Source organism: Salvelinus fontinalis, chromosome 40 (genome assembly GCF_029448725.1).
Source record: "Salvelinus fontinalis isolate EN_2023a chromosome 40, ASM2944872v1, whole genome shotgun sequence".
NCBI lineage: Eukaryota > Metazoa > Chordata > Actinopteri > Salmoniformes > Salmonidae > Salvelinus > Salvelinus fontinalis.
Genome location: NC_074704.1, coordinates 22,286,030 through 22,305,258, shown reverse-complemented (window position 1 = coordinate 22,305,258; position 19,229 = coordinate 22,286,030). Strand labels below are relative to the sequence as shown.

At 40.3% G+C, this 19,229-nt stretch overlaps 2 protein-coding genes across 2 annotated transcripts; one reads left to right on the top strand and one right to left on the bottom strand.

The window, feature by feature from the left end:
- Positions 1 to 8,540: 8,540 nt before the first annotated feature.
- On the top strand, positions 8,541 to 12,270 carry LOC129839498 (chromobox protein homolog 8-like). Its single transcript, XM_055906992.1, has 5 exons — positions 8,541 to 8,718; positions 8,817 to 8,860; positions 9,083 to 9,148; positions 9,296 to 9,362; positions 10,579 to 12,270. Exons 1-5 carry the CDS (start codon positions 8,650 to 8,652, stop codon positions 11,446 to 11,448), a joined length of 1,116 nt encoding a protein of 371 aa, XP_055762967.1. The 5' UTR covers positions 8,541 to 8,649; the 3' UTR covers positions 11,449 to 12,270.
- Positions 12,271 to 14,193: 1,923 nt separating this feature from the next.
- LOC129839345 (uncharacterized protein C17orf67-like) lies at positions 14,194 to 18,417 on the bottom strand. The gene is made up of 3 exons (XM_055906715.1): positions 18,293 to 18,417; positions 15,533 to 15,621; positions 14,194 to 15,024 (listed from the first exon to the last, which is right to left on the bottom strand). The coding sequence occupies exons 1-3, from the start codon at positions 18,348 to 18,350 to the stop codon at positions 14,908 to 14,910; spliced, it is 264 nt and encodes an 87-aa protein (XP_055762690.1). The 5' UTR covers positions 18,351 to 18,417; the 3' UTR covers positions 14,194 to 14,907.
- Between the last annotated feature and the right edge of the window lie 812 nt (positions 18,418 to 19,229).

The window sequence follows — 19,229 nt, the reverse complement described above, 5'->3', positions numbered from 1 at the left end:
TAACCAGTGGTTTAAAGTACTTAAGTAAAAATAGGTGAAAGTACTAAAGTAGTTTTTTGGGGTATCTGTACTTAATTTGACTATTTATATTTTTGACAACTTTTACTTTTACTTCACTACATTTCATGAAGAAAATTATATACTTTTTACTCCATACATTTTTCCGGACACCCAAAAGTACTCGTTACATTTTGAATGCTTAGCAGGACAGGAAAATGGTCAGAATTCACACTTATCAGATGTTAGAGTTGTTATCAGAACGTCCCTGGACATCCCTACTGCCTCTGATCTGACGGACTCAATAAACACATGCTTCGTTTGTAAAGTATCTCTCAGTGTTGGAACGTGCCCCTGGCTATCCGTAAATTAAAATAAACAAGAAAATGATGCAGTCTGGTTTGCTTAATATAATGAATATGAAATGATTCATACTTTTACTTTTGACACTTAAGTATATTTTAAGCAATTACATTTATTTTTGATACTTAAGTATGTTTCAAACTAAATACTTTTAGACTTTTACTCAAGTAGTATTTTACTGAGTGACTCACTTTTACTTCAATCATTTTCTATGAAGGTATCTATACTTTTCCTCAAGTAAGACAATTGGGTACTTTTTCTAACTATAGAAACAAACTATATTAATGAGGACCCCTTGGTGGTTAGATACCTGGCTAGATTAATTCATCAAACAAACAAAACAATTGGGGAAGTTTGGGGGGCCGGCCCTGCCTGCTGAATTTAGATGATTTATTGATCAAATCAGGTGTAGGTAGACCTTACAGTGAAATGCTTACTTATGAGCCCCTAACCAACAGTGCAGTTTAAAAAAATACAGATAACAAATAAAAGTAACAAGTAATTAAAGAGCAGCAGTAAAATAACAATAGTGAGACAATATACAGGGGGGTAGCGGTACAGAGTCAATGTGCGGGGACACCGGTTAGTTGAGGCAATATGTACATGTAGGTAGAGTTAGTAAAGTGACTATGCACAGATGACAACAGAGAGTAGCAGCGGTGTAAAAGACGGGGGGGGTGGCAATGCAAATAGTCTGGGTAGCCATTTGATTAGATGTTCAGGAGTCTTAGAAGAAGCTGCTTAGAAGCCTCTTGGACCTAGACTTGGCGCTCTGGTACTGCTTGCTGTGCGGTATCAGAGAAAACAGTCTATGACTAGGGTGGCTGGAGTCTTTGACAATTTTTAGGGCCTTCCTCTGACATTGCCTGGTATAGAGGTCCTGGAAGCTTGGCCCCAGTGATGTACTGGGCCGTTCGCACTACCCTCTGTGGTGCCTTGCAGTCGGAGGCCGAGCACAAAGGTTAGCAGCTAGTCTAGACAACTCTGTAGGCATATGTGTTGGTCACACTCATTATGCAATAGTGCTTTAAGTTGTGTCAAAGGCGTTGGGGCAAATGCATGTAGACCTAAGGACAATCACAGTAACCTAACTGCTCTTTTACAATAAACCCTCCTAGTTTCAGATGACATCTCATCCATGGTCAGTTCTAAAAAAGATATATATATTGAAGGACAGTATCTTATCTAATTCCTTATTCCAAGCTGATTAAACTCAGCTCTATGGTGAAGGTTGTTTCTGATGAACTCCACCAACTCCACCTATTCACCCAAGGTCAAAACTTCAACATGTTTTCATTATGAAACGCTTACCTTGTACCTGTGTTTGTCCTTTGTAGTTGCATGCCTTTCTTCGCTTGCTGAAATCCATACTTTTTTAATAAAACGTTAATCAAATACAACCACCGACTGTGTCCTTGTTGGGGATTCAATTGGCACGCGCACCTTTGTGCTGACTTCCCGTCTTAGAGCAACAGCAATGAGCAAAAAGTCTGCGGTTGTATATGATTAACGTTTATTGAAAAAGTATGGATTTCAGCAAACACAGAAAGGCATGCAACGACAGAGGACAAACATAGGTACAAGGTAAGCGTTTTATAATTTTGCAAACATTTTGTATTGACCTTGGGCAAATGGAAGTAGTCAGAGTTGAATTCCACAAAGTCTGGTCTCTACTCAACTCTGTCGCTGGAGTTAATCAGAGACTTCCTTCACGGTGGAGTTGAGTTTAGTCAAGTACCTTCTTCCAGGGTACAACCCCATAATCCATGGTTGTTGTTCACATGTGAGTAAATTACTGAGTTTCTAGCCTAGGCCTATGAAATCCACATTGGATGCATAACGTTTCATTCACAACGTGTATGAACCTGTCCAACAAAACTGTTTGTCTATATGCAATTGAAGCTAGAAAGCCTGTTAATCAACACATGTAAGGCCAATGAGGCCTTTATCGCCTATGTAGGCTAATTTGCAAGCATATTCATTAGTTAAATTGCAATCGGGTGGCTCCACGGGGTTGTAGTCTACTTGTAGAAGTTGGCACAAGAATCACCCACCCAAAAAAACATTCAATGGATGGCATTATTGAAGCATAGAATTATAGGCTGCAGGCCGATTTCCATCGAGATGATTTACCATGGTGCGTCATTTAACCATTTCCATTGAAGAAAGAAATTGATACTCCTATAATTGCTCATAAATGAACTTAACCTTGGAAACTATGCAGATGCAATTAAATCTATAGGCTACGCTCAAATAGTTTATACCTTGTAAGTGGGGGTGACGCAATGTTTAGCTGATCAGATGTAAGCCTAAGAAGGCTATATGACCCGGGAAAAAGCCACATTTACATAAATCAGTCGTTGCCCACAATAATGGGAATTAATACGGTCAAACAATAATACAGTTGCAAATATCTCGCTCTTCAACTAGCCAACTTGATCTGCCTCCCAATGCCAACTCTTCTCCCCCGGCAATCCATTCTCATAAATTATTTTGAAACCTTTTGAAGTTATATGGACAATGTGGTAACAAATTGTAAAAAGCAGAGTATCTAGTTACAAAGTCACCTGCAAAACCGGGTTTATATGGCATGTTTTGTAGGCCTAATCGTTTTTCCGAATTGCAGAGATCGCTGCAATGATTTCGCACGCACCTTTGACATTAATTTCTCACGAAAAGGAAAACGTGTGTCCCTGCCCTAATAACAAGTTCGATTAAAGTCCGGTATACTTTTTGGTCCAATTTGTTTGAAGTAAAGCATGTCCTCTTTCTAACCTGCACACACACACATTTGCTAAATTAGAGATTGACAGGAAATCTATGTATTATAGGAAAATGTTTCATACTGGATTGGAGTGATGCTCTTGTTTGTTATTTTACAATGGCACTGAAAGTTTTCTCATTCATAAATCCATCGGCTGTAGCTGTGTATTTATTTCATGCATGATTCAAATGTTGTGTTGTTGTCTATAAAGCCAATGTTTCTGTGTACCCTACTTATTTGACAGTGTTGGCAAAAAAATGTTGACATTTTGGCTTATATTGTAGCTATGCCCTGCATTTGTCACAATGCGAGTCTAATTTATGTGGGAAAATATGACAAATGAGGTCAACCTGTGGCCGATTTATCATCTGTCTTCCCCTATTTGTCATGCAGTTTTTTTTGATATAGTAGATTTACAAACGCAACTAGGGACAGTGTGAAGAGTGTGAAGAATTCCAGTTAAATTATCATCAACATGGCGGACTGACTGTAAATAGAGTCGTCGCAGATGCACAGTCGAGAGCAAAAGTTGCCCTTAGCCCCTACGCCTCATTGCGAAACTTCAGGGATGATGTGTCGCAAAAACCCATCGCCTTGACAAACCACAACCGCAGAGCAGAAGCTTTTCCTCTCGACCATTTTATTTCATTCCATTGCCGCGGAGCCCCCGAATAAAACAAAAACTGCTTTCGACACCTTAACGCGCAGAGAACGAGAGAGAAAATGGCTGTCTCTTTTAGTCTATCCAGCTTATTTTTTTATCGAGGTTTTAAAATGGGCGCATGTGACACCACCGAAACGGATGTAAATTAAATAAATTAGATATCTTAATGTTATGAGGTTAATATCTGTAGCCTAACTGTCTGGAGACCATAAGTAAAACATGTTACCAGCTTGCCAACGGAACAAACCCAACCCATTTTGTTAAGTGTCGGCTATGTGGCAATATAACAAAACGATGAACGTTTGCTTTATTATATTACATTATTAGATAAATGATGTTCTTGTTGCCTCCAACCATAGAGATATAGATATATTTTATAATTGTGTTCTAATTCTACATCTCTATCCGCGAGAGCATCCCTATCACTTTTGTCAGTCTATTTCAGTCATCTCAGAATGTCCACAACTTTGTTGTTTTTTGTAACCAATGTTACTTAATTTAGGCCTATACATTCCCTTCTCTGTGAATTGCTCCTATATGAATTATATTGTTCTAAATTATGTTTGGAAAGGATTGGCATTATGAATATGCTAGTCTATAGTAACGTGTTGGGTCTTGTGGATTTAATTTTGTACCGTTGTTTCTTTTCACAGATACCTTACCGGAATTTATACAATTAAGCTCTGTCGAAACAAACAGAAGTTGCCGATGCCTCTTTCTCTCCCTCTGCGCACACATTCCACATCCCTCCTCCTGATCAGCAAAAAGTGTAACCTTGAACTTTTGTGTTGGCAATATTGTGTGCACGGCAATGTGATCTCGGTTAAAGACCTAATGAAAATATCTTGAAGGTCTTGGTTATAGATGTGACTTCCTTTAATGACCAACTGGATGAAAATAAAGGTGACATTTGAATTATGTCCGATAAAAAATGTGACAGATGTTGACCAACCTTTTAGACAACTAGCCCCAAGAAGGTGTGTTGTTATGCAAATTTCACAAAAAATAATTAATAAGCACAGAGGACTTGAAATACATGATAATTGTGTCTGTGTGTGTGTGTGTGTGAGAGAGAGAGTGCGTGCGTGTGCGTGTGCATGTGACAATTATGTGTTCGCGTGTCTGCATAGGAGAGGAGAAATTAAGATTCGTTCTTCCCCTTGTGCATGCCGTTTTTTGCTATTCTGAGCGATAGGTAATGGCGGTTGCCCAGATACGAGCGAACCAATAATCTTCTGACAGGTCGACCATGCACCCATATATGGCTGCAACCCCTGCTGCACTGCAGTCGCGCGGAGACCAATGCTTACCCCATTAAAAAGGAGTCCCGCAGCCCGTCTTCCTCCGGTAAAGCGATGCACAAAATGCATTACTGGCATCATGTTTGCTTGTGGAAAAATACAAGAGACAAAATGAAAACATAATGTAAATGCATATGACGAATAATAACATGAGGGACGGTTCAATATCCCATCTAGCCTATTTTCTGCATGTCTTCTTTGTCCTGTACTGCTTCTATCCCAGCGGGGATTTTGAGAGCATTCACATTAGGAAATGGCTTGTAATTGACTAGATGTTGATGTGTTTGCATGGATGCCGTCATGGGCCGAATTGATAGCATAACAAACATGCATTGATTGGCAAAGAGGGGGTCCTTTGTTTCAACCATATCCATTGCAGCTTATCCATTGCAGCCTGTCAGCGCAATATTGCCATTAGCCTATTGTCATTTCCAATGGATCAAGATTGACCTATAGGCGTGTAATTAAGCAATGAAGAGTCTATTTCGTGGTTTAGGCATGCAGTCAGCGTTTGAGATTTGCTTTGTGTTACAGGCTGTATGGACCTGCATGTCTCTAAGCTTTAGGGTGGCCCGCTATAAATTTAAATTGACATGCATGCTATACTGAAACAACCATTAGTCTATCTCAGTTAGTTTGTTCAATTATATATTAGGCCTACCTCTTCTCTCCCTTCCTGTCGAGCAATCGGAAAAGGGTATTTAAGTATTGCTTATTAGTCAAGATCGGATTATTTGAAATAGATTATGGCTGGGTCTATCAGGGAAACAATGTTATAATAGGCCTATATGAATTTTCTCCTAAACGAGTTTCTCACGGGGGCCAAATGATCCCAGAGAGTGAAAAGCCTATAGTCTAGAAGTAGAAGATGAAAGGCTTTCGTGATCTTTGCATGCTTTGACAATGCAAACGTATTGAAAGGAGACAATGCCAATACCAAAGGTGTAGGAAACGTTGTCGCTCCTCACATGTGCAAATAAACTTTGACCATAATAAAGGCCGACATCTGAGACATATTTTAATCAATATACTTTTTGTCAAATGGTTGTGCGTCCATCTCAACTCATGTGTTGGCCTTAACAGCAATATTATCCGATTGATTAGACTTTCTGATATAGTTGTATTTATTTGACTAGGCATAGATCAACCTAATTAGGAAATCCTCATTCGTATGAGTCTATATTCTTAAATGGAAGGATGTTTGTGTTAAATTAATGTATTTTGTTCGTGTAATTTAGTTCATAATGTAAGCCTGTAATCTTGTTTGAAAATCAATCTGAACTTTTGGAGTCTGTTTTCTTTAAGGGAACTTGGCGATGAGGTCTGAGTTAATATGAAGTTTCAAGAGGATATGGATATGTTATTTTGAGTACTCAATTAAATATATTTGCGAATGATTTGTAGATGTGTGATCAGCCAAATAGCTGTCAGATTAAGAAAATCAGTTTATCGGTCAATTGCACACAAGGTCCAACCGAAATGTGACTTCTGCTTTAAACCCAAACCGTTCATATAGGCCAACAGGTTTTGTGGAGAGGTGCAGGGGACTGCCACACTGGGCGCCCGGGGAGCTATTGTTGTGAGAGGTTAAGTGCCTTGCTCAAGGACACAACAGCAGGCAATGAAATCTAGGATTTGATAGGCCTACCAGCAACCTTCCGGTTGCCAGCTCACTTCCCGCCAGACCCGGGATTCTAACTGACAACCCTCCGGTTGCTTGCTCGCCTCTAACCGCTAGGCTACCTGCCGCCAATCAATTGGTGTTGTGAGTTTAACCTTTCGTTGAATGCACTGCAAATTAATATTTAGACAAATGAATGCTCTGATTAAAAAAAATCGAATGGAAAGTTTGACAATAATCCAACACGCGGGACATTATTGAAATGTACCTTTTCCGATTCGACAAGTCTTTGTATGCTGTTCATTTGAATCTGTCCTATAATGCCATATTAATTTTATTTTGGAGAAATAATATTGACATAGTAATGATAATACAGATAATAACAATAATAATAATATTATCATTATTAGTAGTATTAATAAATAAACAATTAAAATAAATATGTAGGCCTATCCAATTAAGAATAACGATAAATACAAGGATATTATTATTATTTTATCTATTTTGGTCTGACAAACCTCTCTTTCTTTTACATATGGCCTATATATTCCACATACTCCTTCAGTTGTTGCTGTAACGTGGATAAACCCAGTAGGCCTAGCTGACGGATTTATGCTGTGTAAACAACAGGATTTATCACACATGTGTCTAATTATTTGAGCAGATCGTAATGAAAGTAAGCAAATGATTTAAACGCACGAGATTTTATGGTTCGTTTTAAGTGACGGGTTCGTGGAAATTATAGACCTAAATATATCCCTTGTTGAGTGGTTGTGCTATGATCACTTGGTGTTGTGAGTTGAAAATATTTTCGCTTATTAATTGAGGCCCATGCATAGGCCTACAAGCTCTGTTCTAAACTTTTGTTTTTCTATATGAAGCCCTACTCAATGAATTAGACTACATAGGCCTACTTCCATACCCTAACTCAAACAATAGGCCAATTTCTGTTTCGCTCAACTTTTTGATAGGCTATAATTACAATATTTTCCCGATTAGTCTAAAGTTTATGTTCAGGTTAATTCATTTAATTTGAGGTCCTACCTAACAAAGTGATGGCAATCGCCTACTAAAACACTTTAAAGGCTATACATTAGGTAAGGACTTACGACTAAGCTAAAGGTGCAATGTGTTCTCTGATCTCCACATTTAGACATCTTCGACTGTGTTCGTTAAATGAAGTCAAACGGGTATGGAAACTGTAGCTTAGGTTTAAACGAATATCCTACTGAATGGAGACTATAATTGACACCATTTATTGCGAGAGAAAGAAAGAAAAAGATAAAACACCCATGACGCTGCTTGTAGGGATCAAGAGAACTGGAATAAGGATAAACTATTGGACATGAATGTGATCTATAACCTATGTTCTATTTAGACATAGGACATTTCCTTTAGGCCTATATTGTCTCCTAGTGTCTTCATACAATTTACCTTACCATGACTGTAAACTATTGATTAGGGGCACTTTAAACTGAAATATTGTGTGACAGTTCAATTGATAACTGAAATATGCACACATACAATCTGCTTTCCTTCACCTCTTTGGCGTATTACATCTGAGGAACGTTGCTCCCATTGTTCATTTCTGTTCATTCTGCACATGTTCTGGTGACATATGTTTTTAAAGATCTCCGAACAATCCGAGTAATTGATCCACCGCGCTAATGCCACCATTTTCCCCTTAAGAATTTCCAGAAGTGGACGCTCCTCCTACTCACCTAGCAACCACGGGCACGTAGCAACGGCTAACCCAATGGGCTTACTCTAAATGGTTCCACCGACTGCGGTTCCTAGGCAACACATACATTTTTTTAATGACGTCTTTTCTGTGCAGGAGTATTATGGGCTGTCTGGAATTCACTCCGCGAGACAGGGGAGAAAAATATCTAGCGTTCACCACCAAGCTTTAGCTAACGGTAGCTGGATTGAAGTAAACATGGAGCTGTCTGCAGTTGGGGAACGGGTTTTCGCAGCCGAATCTATCATCAAACGGCGAATAAGGAGAGTATGTGAAACACATTTTCCTAACATGCATAATATATTTTGACGCGCCACTGCAGTTCCCTAACGAAGCGTTCTTTTTATATTTCTGATGACACGCAGGGTCGAATGGAATACCTTGTGAAATGGAAGGGCTGGTCACCGAAGTAAGTTGCGTTGAATTTAATGCTAGAGATCCTTGCTTCTACATGGATGTTGCTGGCTGCTAGCTGTAGCGTTCGCTTGCTAGCTAGGTGGCATCTGCTAGTGACAAAGTCAGCGCAGCACGCTGGCAGTGTTAGCAAGCTAGCTAACGTTAGCCCGTATATACGCTTGCTTTCCCAATGTAATGGAAAACTAACCTCTGTCAATTGTATTTTTCTCCATAGATTTAGCACTTGGGAACCGGAGGAAAATATATTGGACTCCCGCCTCTTCGTCGCATTCGAAGAGAGGTAAATTGTATGGATATGGGCCTGTTCATGTTGTACATTCATTGCATGCAATATTAGCAGCACAGCAAAATAAAATGCATCCGTCACGCAAGTCGCCTATTACACTTCACTCTCTTGATACTCAAAATATGTGTCTTGCTGTTTCAGGGAGCGCGAAAGGGAACTATTTGGGCCCAAAAAGAGAGGCCCGAAACCGAAGACATTCCTGCTAAAGGTAGCTATGTTGATATGCATGCATTGTTGAAAATAATCCATCCAATACGCAATGATACTGTGGAATCTACTGAATTTAGGGCTGCATGGTTGGACACGATTTCTAGCATGTGGCATGTAAACATACCACAGTCTCCACCCACTATGTATCCACAGGTTCTTGATCTGGTTAATATATAGCTGTTGTTGTAACACGTAAATATGCAAGTTTGAAGGATCCACATGTCAAGTTTTCCCATGAGAATCACCTTTTGTCTACCGGTGTTAAGGCAACATCACATTTAGTGCTAGATGTGTATTTGTGTAGGTGTGAATGTGTATTAGGGAAATGAGTTAGTTAGGCTGGTGCTAATAGACCTTAATACATTTTTTTTTAAACGAATCATGGTAAATTGGTTGGATTGACAGGTAGCCAAATTGATCAATAAACATGCCAGGTTAATTGTTTATATTTCGAAATGAACTCAAGGTAAGCCTACACGTTTAGAATTTAAAATGTGCGTATAAAAGCGAGGGTTCGTCTTTTCAGGCGTGCATCGGTTATTCGGCACGGTTAAAACTAATGACGTTTTGGCGTGTAATCATCAGTAAAGCAATCGTTATAGCTAATACCAAAAGTTTTCATGGGACTGGTTTTGAATGAAATCTTAAAATCTGTAGACGTCATCAAACGAATGCGCTTGTCTTTTCACGAGAGCCGAAATTGAAGAGCTTAATACCTGCATCTTATTTAGGATGCAGGTTCTCTCCCAGGCCTGTAAATAGCTGAAAATACATATATATAACAAGTAACTATTGTGAAAATGTAAAAATGCTAGCAAACTGGTGTAGCCTGTAAATTCTTCAGGGGATATTATGCCAAGTGAAGATTTTGTCTACTGTCTTCATTTATAATTGTGTACATGTATTGTTACAATTATACTCTTTGTTATAACATTATTTTGCTAATTGCAAGTGCACATTATTTATTAAGCCATTATAAAGCGGCTGGCAGACTCTTAGTATATATGTGTAATGACAAATAAAGAGTATCCTCAACTGACATTTTAAATTTGTCTTTATGAAAGAGAACATTATACCCACTGAAATTGGAGCAGTGGAAAAACATTGCCCATATTGCCATCGGCAAAAATTGACTTTCAATTTTCCATCTTTGTTGTTGATAAGATTTTCCCCAGTTCAAAAGTGTTTCTTCTCTGGTTTCCTTCCCCATTTAGGCTCAAGCTAAAGCTAAAGCCAAATCGTACGAGTTCAGGAGCGATGCGGTCCGGGGGATACGCGTCACCTACCCGACCCCAGAGCCTGTCATCACCCCCAGAGCCCGAGAGGGGCTGAGGGCCGTAGTCCCCACCATCTTCCCACCCAGCACCGTCAACAGGGGCGAGAGTGTGCGGGTCAGGCCCCCAGAACCGGTCCGAGAGCACCGTCAACCAGTCCTCCAGAGGCCCCCAGGCCCCGATGGCTTTGTGATCGTCCCCAAGAAGAGAGGGCCCAAACCCAAGCTGCGATTTAAGGACAATCCCTTCAACGCTCCTCCCGCCGCCCCGGAGCCCCCCAAGAGGAGGGCAGATGAGCAGGCGACATATGGCCCACTCAAATTGGCCAAGCTGGGCCTGTCCGGTGGTGAAGAGAGGGGGTCTGAGATAAGGGGGAATAAACTAGCCCACAGGCACCAGGAGGAGCTGGGTGGTTACCCCCACAAGCAAATTAGGCCCGTGGCTAGTGGGAGCACACAGCAGCACTGCGGCCCAGACAGGAGCATGTTGCACTCACACAGAATAGGCTCTGACTCCCAGGCCTGCAGGACTAAAGAATGCCCCTCAAACTACTTATCCCCTCCCAAACTAAAGCACCTATCCAAAAAGAATGTGCATCAAACCAGCGAAGAGCTTCCACAGAGGGGGAAGCCTTCACTCATCGCCAAAATCCCTGTGTCACGGATCCTGGGCCAAACAGACGAAGTGACTTGGAAGCCTTGCTTGAACAACGTGGAGAAGGTTCTGGTGACTGATGTGACCACAAACTTTTTGACAGTGACTATCAGGGAGAGTAGCACAGATCAAGGATTTTTCAAAGATAAAAGATGATTTCCTCTGATTTTAATTCTCTTCAGCTCTGTCAATCTTGTACCAAATGATTTGGAAAAGTCCGTACTTTATAGTGTCGTTTATCATTCAGATTTTTTATGTAATGTATAAAAGCAAATTACAGGATTGTATGTGCAGATGTATATATATATATACTATAGTTGGAAGTCTATTAAATGTAATGACCAAAATTAAAGGACGTTTCATTTTAAACTAATCACCACCCATAGGCTATTTGAAAGAGTTGCATGCCTTGTGTACAGCATTTACTTGTTTACAAAGGGCTTTTAGTTTTCAACAATCCGCTTTTAAACAAACAATATGCTTTGTCAGACAGGCTATATTTATGTCAAGCTAGTACCTTTTACACGTTAGAGGTATAATGTGGGCGCATTTGTCATTTGATTTCACATGTCAGTGAGAAAAATAAATATGGAGAAGTCCTAAACCAATTATAGTGTTCCAGGTCATTATTATAGTGTTCCAGGTTATTATATGTTCCAGGTCATGCCATATCAATTTGAGGTGTAGCTCTACCCTATTCATTTCAAACGTTTATCAAGCACTTCCTCTATAAGAGTTTATAGAGCCTTTACAATGCTATAGGCCAGCAGATGTCGGTCTTGTTTCCAGATTTGATAAACTGTTAATAAAAATGGGAAAGGTGCTTGATGTTTATGACGCTGTCTTTGTCGAAGAACATAAGGTCCTTCTGTCGACATCTGTGTTGGACATATAAAATCAAATGCTTTCAGTGTAACAGGATGATCACAACCCGATTTTGCTTTTGAGATGCTTTCCAGTAAACTTGTTGCAATTGTCTCTGCTTCTGGTTGTCGTGATTTCTTCCAACTGATTTTAAGATTCCTTTTTTTTTGCCTTGGTTGTGAAAAGGGCTGATGAACGTTGCAAATGTGCTTTATAGAATTACAGCTTTCAGAAATATTTTGGTGATATTGGATTTTTTTTAATTTAGGAAGCTGCTTTAGTTTGCATGTTTCCCGTTGTCCTAATTTCAAATAACGTTGACCATATTTCGGATTTATAGACTAACTGCAGGAATAGGTTTACCTCGTCTTTGCCGGTGTTCAGAATGACTTTTTCTTAGCAATAGGGTAGTGCCAATTATAGTAGAGAAATAGGTCCTAGTTTTCGTTGAGATTAGTGCGTTTTGGAAACGGTCCACAAAGGCCTAGAAAGTCAAGACCTTGGTTTATATATTTTGTAACGATTCAGATTTTTTCAAAACAAATCAGGAAGCAACTCAAATCTATAGGCCTATTTGCTTTCATTAAAAATACAATACTAATTTCACTGTCTTATTTTTATTAAAATGACAAAGATTGCTAAAAGAATAGGGTAGTAGGGACTCAGAGACAGCTGATAAAGCATTTTAATAAGAGTTTTATATTGAATTCTATTTAAATGTAATTGTGCCGTCCTCAGAGGTCGTCCTGCAAACTCTTCACAGAAAAAAACCCGTAGTCAATAATTGTTTTAAATGGTTGACATTGGGCTTACAGGAAGAATTTAATTGTACTTTTGCAAAAAAAAAACTCAAATCATAAACCAATACAATCCAGCGCCCATCGGTATCTGCGGAATGGACACGATGGTTATGTGAGGTCACACGGTAGGTAGGCCTGTGTTACCAAATAGGTCATCAGAGCTAACAGATTGCCTACGAAATGTACGTTATAACCTGCTATTACACTTATGTCTGACAGGAATGCCTTTGCCTGACAAAAGACTCCGGTCATTTTTGTATAGGCTATGGCTTAATGTTTAATGATTAATTTGGATGATTGTTGCGTGCTTATTCTGTTTTTTTTACTTGGTTAGTTCCAGTGGCCTATTTGTACGCCTATCGGTGCATTCGTTTTGCAGAATCATTCGATGATGCTCGCATGCCACATGCAGATAGTAATTGAACAATCTGACTCTTGATAGGCTACAATGCAATTTCTCCAGATGAAACACGCGTCGGGTGTTAGATGTTGTCATTGAATCATGGGGATATAATACAATACAATTAAAAGTTTCCCCCCAAAATTGACCAAACGCATCAATAATTGTTAGATATTTTTGACCATCAATCAGCCCAAACATCAGCAGCACATTTCTTAAATTGCATGTAAAATGTGTGCCGGTTCAGTCGTATACGGCCATATACGGCCATTATCAGTTTAATGATATATTACGCAATGTTACAAATCATTTGCACGACGTTCACTTCGGAGAATAAGTGTATTTGTTCTTGTCTGGATATATTTACTCCCTTCACGCGTCCAGAACTGCGTAGGATTTAGCCTAGTGCTCCCGGCCATTCAGTTTAGCTGCGATAAAGCGTTGAATACTTTGTATCAAATAATTGCCCTCTTTCCTTTCACAAGTTGTTATTCATTGTGGTCAATAGCATGCCGTTCATCTGTAGAGCCTCCTGCGCGAGAAAGTAACAGCACTGTGCAGAGTCACACAGTGAACTCGAGCGAAGGGCACTGCCTTAAATTCCCCAAACATCAGTAAACTACGATAGTAACCTCGGGTCATGGACGACCGCAACAACCGTAACCCCGGGTCAGCAGCGGGGGCAACCCACATGACTGCCTATGACACCATGGACAATCTTCCGCTTCACAGTTCCTCTTTCTTAGTAGTTAAAGTCTTTATTTTCTCTAAAGAAGTCTTACCGGAGCCTGTTCAAAGTCCAGTTTCAAAACTGAAGAGAAAAAAAACCACACCACATTTCCATTTTTGATTAGATTGTTTATTAAATGATTGTTTTTTTAAAACATTGTTTTACATAATACAATGTATATTTTCTCATACCTGTATCCACATATAAACGAATCATGTATCCTCTATGACGTTAACATCATTGTATATGTTTCCAGTATGCTAATGTTGTTGGAATAAGCTGATCTACTAATGCCCACTAAGTATCTACTGATGGCCACTAATGTTCACTGCTGAGGCTTCATCATGAAATGCATGTGATTGAGTTGCACTCCGAGCTTCACCCTCATATCATTATCATGGTCATCATCATCATCGTTGTCATCACAGTTGTCAACATCCTTCTTGCCTTCAACGCCTTCCGCCACACAGAACACAGAAAAAGTTGTTCGCCAGAAGACAACAAAAAAAAGATAGAGAATCAGTTTACCCCAATTCTAACTATAACCAATCAGGAGGGAAATACAAAACTGATCAGCGAAGGCAACTTCATCCTATAGGCTAATTATAGGCACTGTACATTGTGTTCAATAGGCAGGAAACTGAAAATTGTCCGAAATGTAGTGAAATTATGTACTTTCTGGTACTTTTTTTGTTACACAGCATTTTACTACCCTGTTCCCTACTCAACAAGCCCCAGGGGACCTAAGCAGGGATGTTTTATGGTTGTGTTGGACAGACAGGGACCTGGGCTGTGAGGAGTCAAGGCGAGGTCACTGGGGATTAGACAGGGTGTCCGTAGTTCCTGTCACAGCGGGGGTAGCAGTGGGGGTTCAGCCAGTGTTCCAGGTTGGTCTCTTGGGCCCTCTGATCCAGAACCTGCATGTGGAGCAAGTGCTCCTGTACAGGGGGAGGGAGGGAGGGAGGGAGGGAGGGAGGGAGGGAGGGAGGGAGGGAGGGAGGGAGGGAGGGAGGGAGGGAGAGAGAGAGAGAGAGAGAGAGAGAGAGAGAGAGGGGGGGCAAGAGTCAATAGAGGGGGGAAGAGATTAAAAGAGAGAGAGAGAAAGAGAGAGAGAAAGAGGGAGAGAAAGAGAGAACGAGAGAGAGAGGGGGGGGCAAGAGTCAAAAGAGAATGTGAGAGAATCATGAATGGGGTGGGCTGTCTTTTTTCTTTTTTTGGAATGAAACACACCAGGGAGAGAAAGAGTGGACCATCAGTTTCATTGTATGACTACATATTATCTAAAGTGCTGTTCGTTTATCAAGCCGTAAGCAGCTCTCATTATCATATCAAAACAGAAGAAATTACAGGGTAACTGTTACGTGACACATTTTTTTTATGGATTCTTAGAAGGATGAGCACACCGCTGCAGGTTTCTAATTGTGCCCCTTGCACTTTGAACCTTACCCTCATTGGCTCATCGGGGTGGCCGGGCTTCTGCCTCTTGGTCCGCAGAAGTTGCTTAGCATAGCTCTCCTTGATGATTGGGTTTGCATCTGTTCGATGGAGAGACAAAGCATTTCAAGACATCAATATCCCTTCGTTTTCAAAGAGCTGACTGCGCAACATCACTGCTTGCCTACGCAGGTGGACATGTATTGTCATACGTTTGGCCCTGGAGGCAGCTCTGCATAGTGGTCACTAGCTGGCAGAGCCACAAAGTCATACAAAGTCATAGTTTTGTTGCACCTGGACTACTGCCCAGATGTGTGGCCATGTGCGGCAAAGAAGGACAAAGGTAAATTGCAGTTGGTCCAGTACAAAGCAGCACGTATCGCACTTAGATGTAGACGGGGGGAAAGTGTCAGTGGCATGCATGTCTCCTGGCTCAAAGTTGAGGAGAGATGGACTGCATCACTCTTGGTCTTTGTGCGAGGTATTGATCTGTTGAAGGTACTGAACTGTCTGTTCAAGCAGTTGGCACACAGTTCGAACACCCATTGGTACAACACTAGTCATGCAACCAGAGGTCTCCTCACAGTCCCCAGGTTCAGAACAAAAGGCTGGGAAACGCACAGTATTAAATAGAGCCATGACTACATGGAACTCTCTGCCACCCCAGGTAACTAGCAATAAAAACAGTTTTTAAAAAACAGATAAAACAACACCTTACTGCACAAAGGGTACTGTGAATCGACACAGTCATTTTATATATATTGTATTGTAATTTGCACTGTACTATGTATTAGACCTAGAGATTGTGTGTATGTACTGATACAGTGCATTCAGAAAGTATTCAGACCCCTTGACTTTTTCCACATTTTGTTATATCCTTATTCTAAAATGTATTAAATATTTTTTTCCACAGCAATCTACACACAATACCCCATAATGACAAAGTAAAAACAGGTTTTAAGAAATTTTTGTCTATATAATGTCTCACACAAACCAAGTCATGAGGTCCGAAGGAATTGTCAAGACACAGATCTGGGGAAGGGTATAAAAAAATGTATTCCTCAGTAAAAGGCACATGACAGCCCGCTTGGAGTTTGCCAAAAGGCACCTAAAGACTCTCAGACCACGAGAAACAAGATTTTCTGGTCTGATGAAACCAAGATTGAACTTTTTGGCCTGAATGCCAAGCGTCACGTCAGGAGGAAACCTGGCACCATCTCTACGGTGAAGCATGGTGGTGGCAGCATCAGCATGTGGAGTTGTTTTTCAGCGGCAGGGACTGGGAGACCGGTCAGGATCGAGGCATAGCTGAACAGAGCAAAGTACAGAGAGATCCTTGATGAAAACCTGCTCCAGAGCGCTCAGTACCTTAGACTAGGGTGAAGGTTCACCTTCCAACAGGACAACAACCCTAAGCACACAGCCAAGACAAAGCAGGAGTGGCTTCGGGACAAGTCTCTGAATGTCCTTGAGTGGCCCAGCCAGAGCCCGGACTTGAACCCGGATCGAACATCTCTGGATGTGGAAAAAGTCAAGAGGTCTGAATACCTCCCGAAGGCACCGCATGTAGGCTATGTGTGATGTTTTAAATGTATGTATTTCAGTCCTTGACTAATACTGTTCTGTACTATGTATAATGTCATGTTTCATGTGGACCCAAGGAAGAATAGCTGATGCTTTTGCAGCAGCTAATGAGGATCTTAATAAATACCAAATACCCCCCAGAAATCGGATTTTAAACATAACCTTAACCATAACCATAACCTTAACCACACCGCTAACCCTAACCTTAAATTAAGACATTAATTGTTATGATATAGCCAAGTTTGACTTTGTAACTGGCCCAGCTAGCGGGAAATCGCTCAGTTCTCCCTTCGGGGCAAGATTCATGACAATGAACGTCAACCTTCATTTGTCTACATCTATCTCAAACGAAAATATTGCAACAATCAGTGACATAGGGTACTCTATAGGGAATAGGGTGCCATTTGAGATGCAACCCTAGTCTCGTAGAGCTCTGTCTCTGTCTGTCCCCCAGCAGCAGCAGAATATCATTAGGAGGCTGTTTTTTGGTGGAGCAACAAAGTACCCATTCATTTCCCCCACTCTCCAGAGAGCCAGGCCAGCCCATGGAGCACGTGACCCCCAAAAGGCCAACCTGTGAGGGGGTATGAAAATGAACCTGGCTAGCGCCAGGCACACACAGCGACGTGGCAAAGCACCACCCAGGGCTCATGCAGGCTTTTTGCAATGATTTTGAAACTGAATTGATAAGAGCTTAAAAATGGACATGACATGTTATTGTAATAGGGGGCAGATCAATACAATATTTAAATGAGCTATGTGCATAAAACAATTCAGTCATATTTGTTTTGTTTTACATGAACAATTATTTGTTCTGCTTATTTTCATATTTTCATGCAATATCTTCATACAACAGACATGTATTTAGTTTCATATTTACTAGTTACAATGACGCAACGCAATATTTGCTTTTCTGTGCACGACTGAATTGCATTTTTATTTTGTAAGTTTAATTATGAAGCAAGTACTTTTCTTCATGCATGTAATTATTTGAGCATATAAATTACTGCATTAATTACTACTTAACAACTGCATAATCATATTTTCTTAAAACAACATTTCTATTGCATTAACATTTAGAAAAAAATGCAAAAACTTTTATCAGAGACCTTAAAAAACTCACAAGCCACCAAAAGGTTAATTAATACATTTTTCTAAAGGCAATTTACCTCTTCAAAATGAGCCTACCTGCTATGTAGATGGTCAAGAGGACCAGACAGAGGGAAAATGTCACAAACTTCTTCATCTTGGTCTCAGCTCTCCTGCCCAGCTACTTCTGCACTGAGACCCCAGTCCGTAGGAGATGAGGGTGTAAATGATCCTCTTACGTCACCGATCTCCTCCCCAATCCAAATATCACATAACTGTGAAAACATCTGTTGAGTGTTACTGTGCCTGCTGTTCTGGCACGAGACATGTATTTATTTGTATATTTATTTGGTGGTGATTATAGCATGCAATGTACTTATTTTTTCATCAGTTTGAACTTTGATACCGTACTCAAATATATTTTTATTCTAGCACGAATTACATCTGTATCCAGTTGCAGTTTTAGCGTTATGATTTAAAATTTGCAATGCTGATTCTATCCACTTGATGGCGCGCAAAACTCATTTTATACAGAGATCATTTGTTTAGGAATATTGGATGTTTTTCGCAAGGCAGTGGTTTTTTAAAGGCTATTTTCTGTTTTGTTCTTGGTTTCCCGGAAACGAGGCCATGCGCCTTATCGGCCTTGGGCCACACTCTTTTTACGGCACTTCAATACAAAGTGATTTCCGTAGCAGGTTAGGAGAGCATTTTCGTTAACCATAACCATTTTCCTAACCTTAACCTCAGAATCCTAACCTCCTTCGCAAATTCTCCTAACCTGCTTCAGTATCGAAGTGCCGGAAAAAAATATTGTTTTGGCCTTATCACTGTTTCGATTGCAAGATGTTTTGACAGCGTGCCTAGTTTCAACAGTCATTCCAGCCAAATGTAATGTAATAAAGTTATTGTTCAACTTCTTTCTATCATCATGTAGAAATGCCCAAATAATGTGTCTGTTTTTCCTAAATATAAGATTAAGAAATTACTGGTAACTTCCTATAGGTCTAGTAGGCCTGTCAGTGAATGTGAAGCT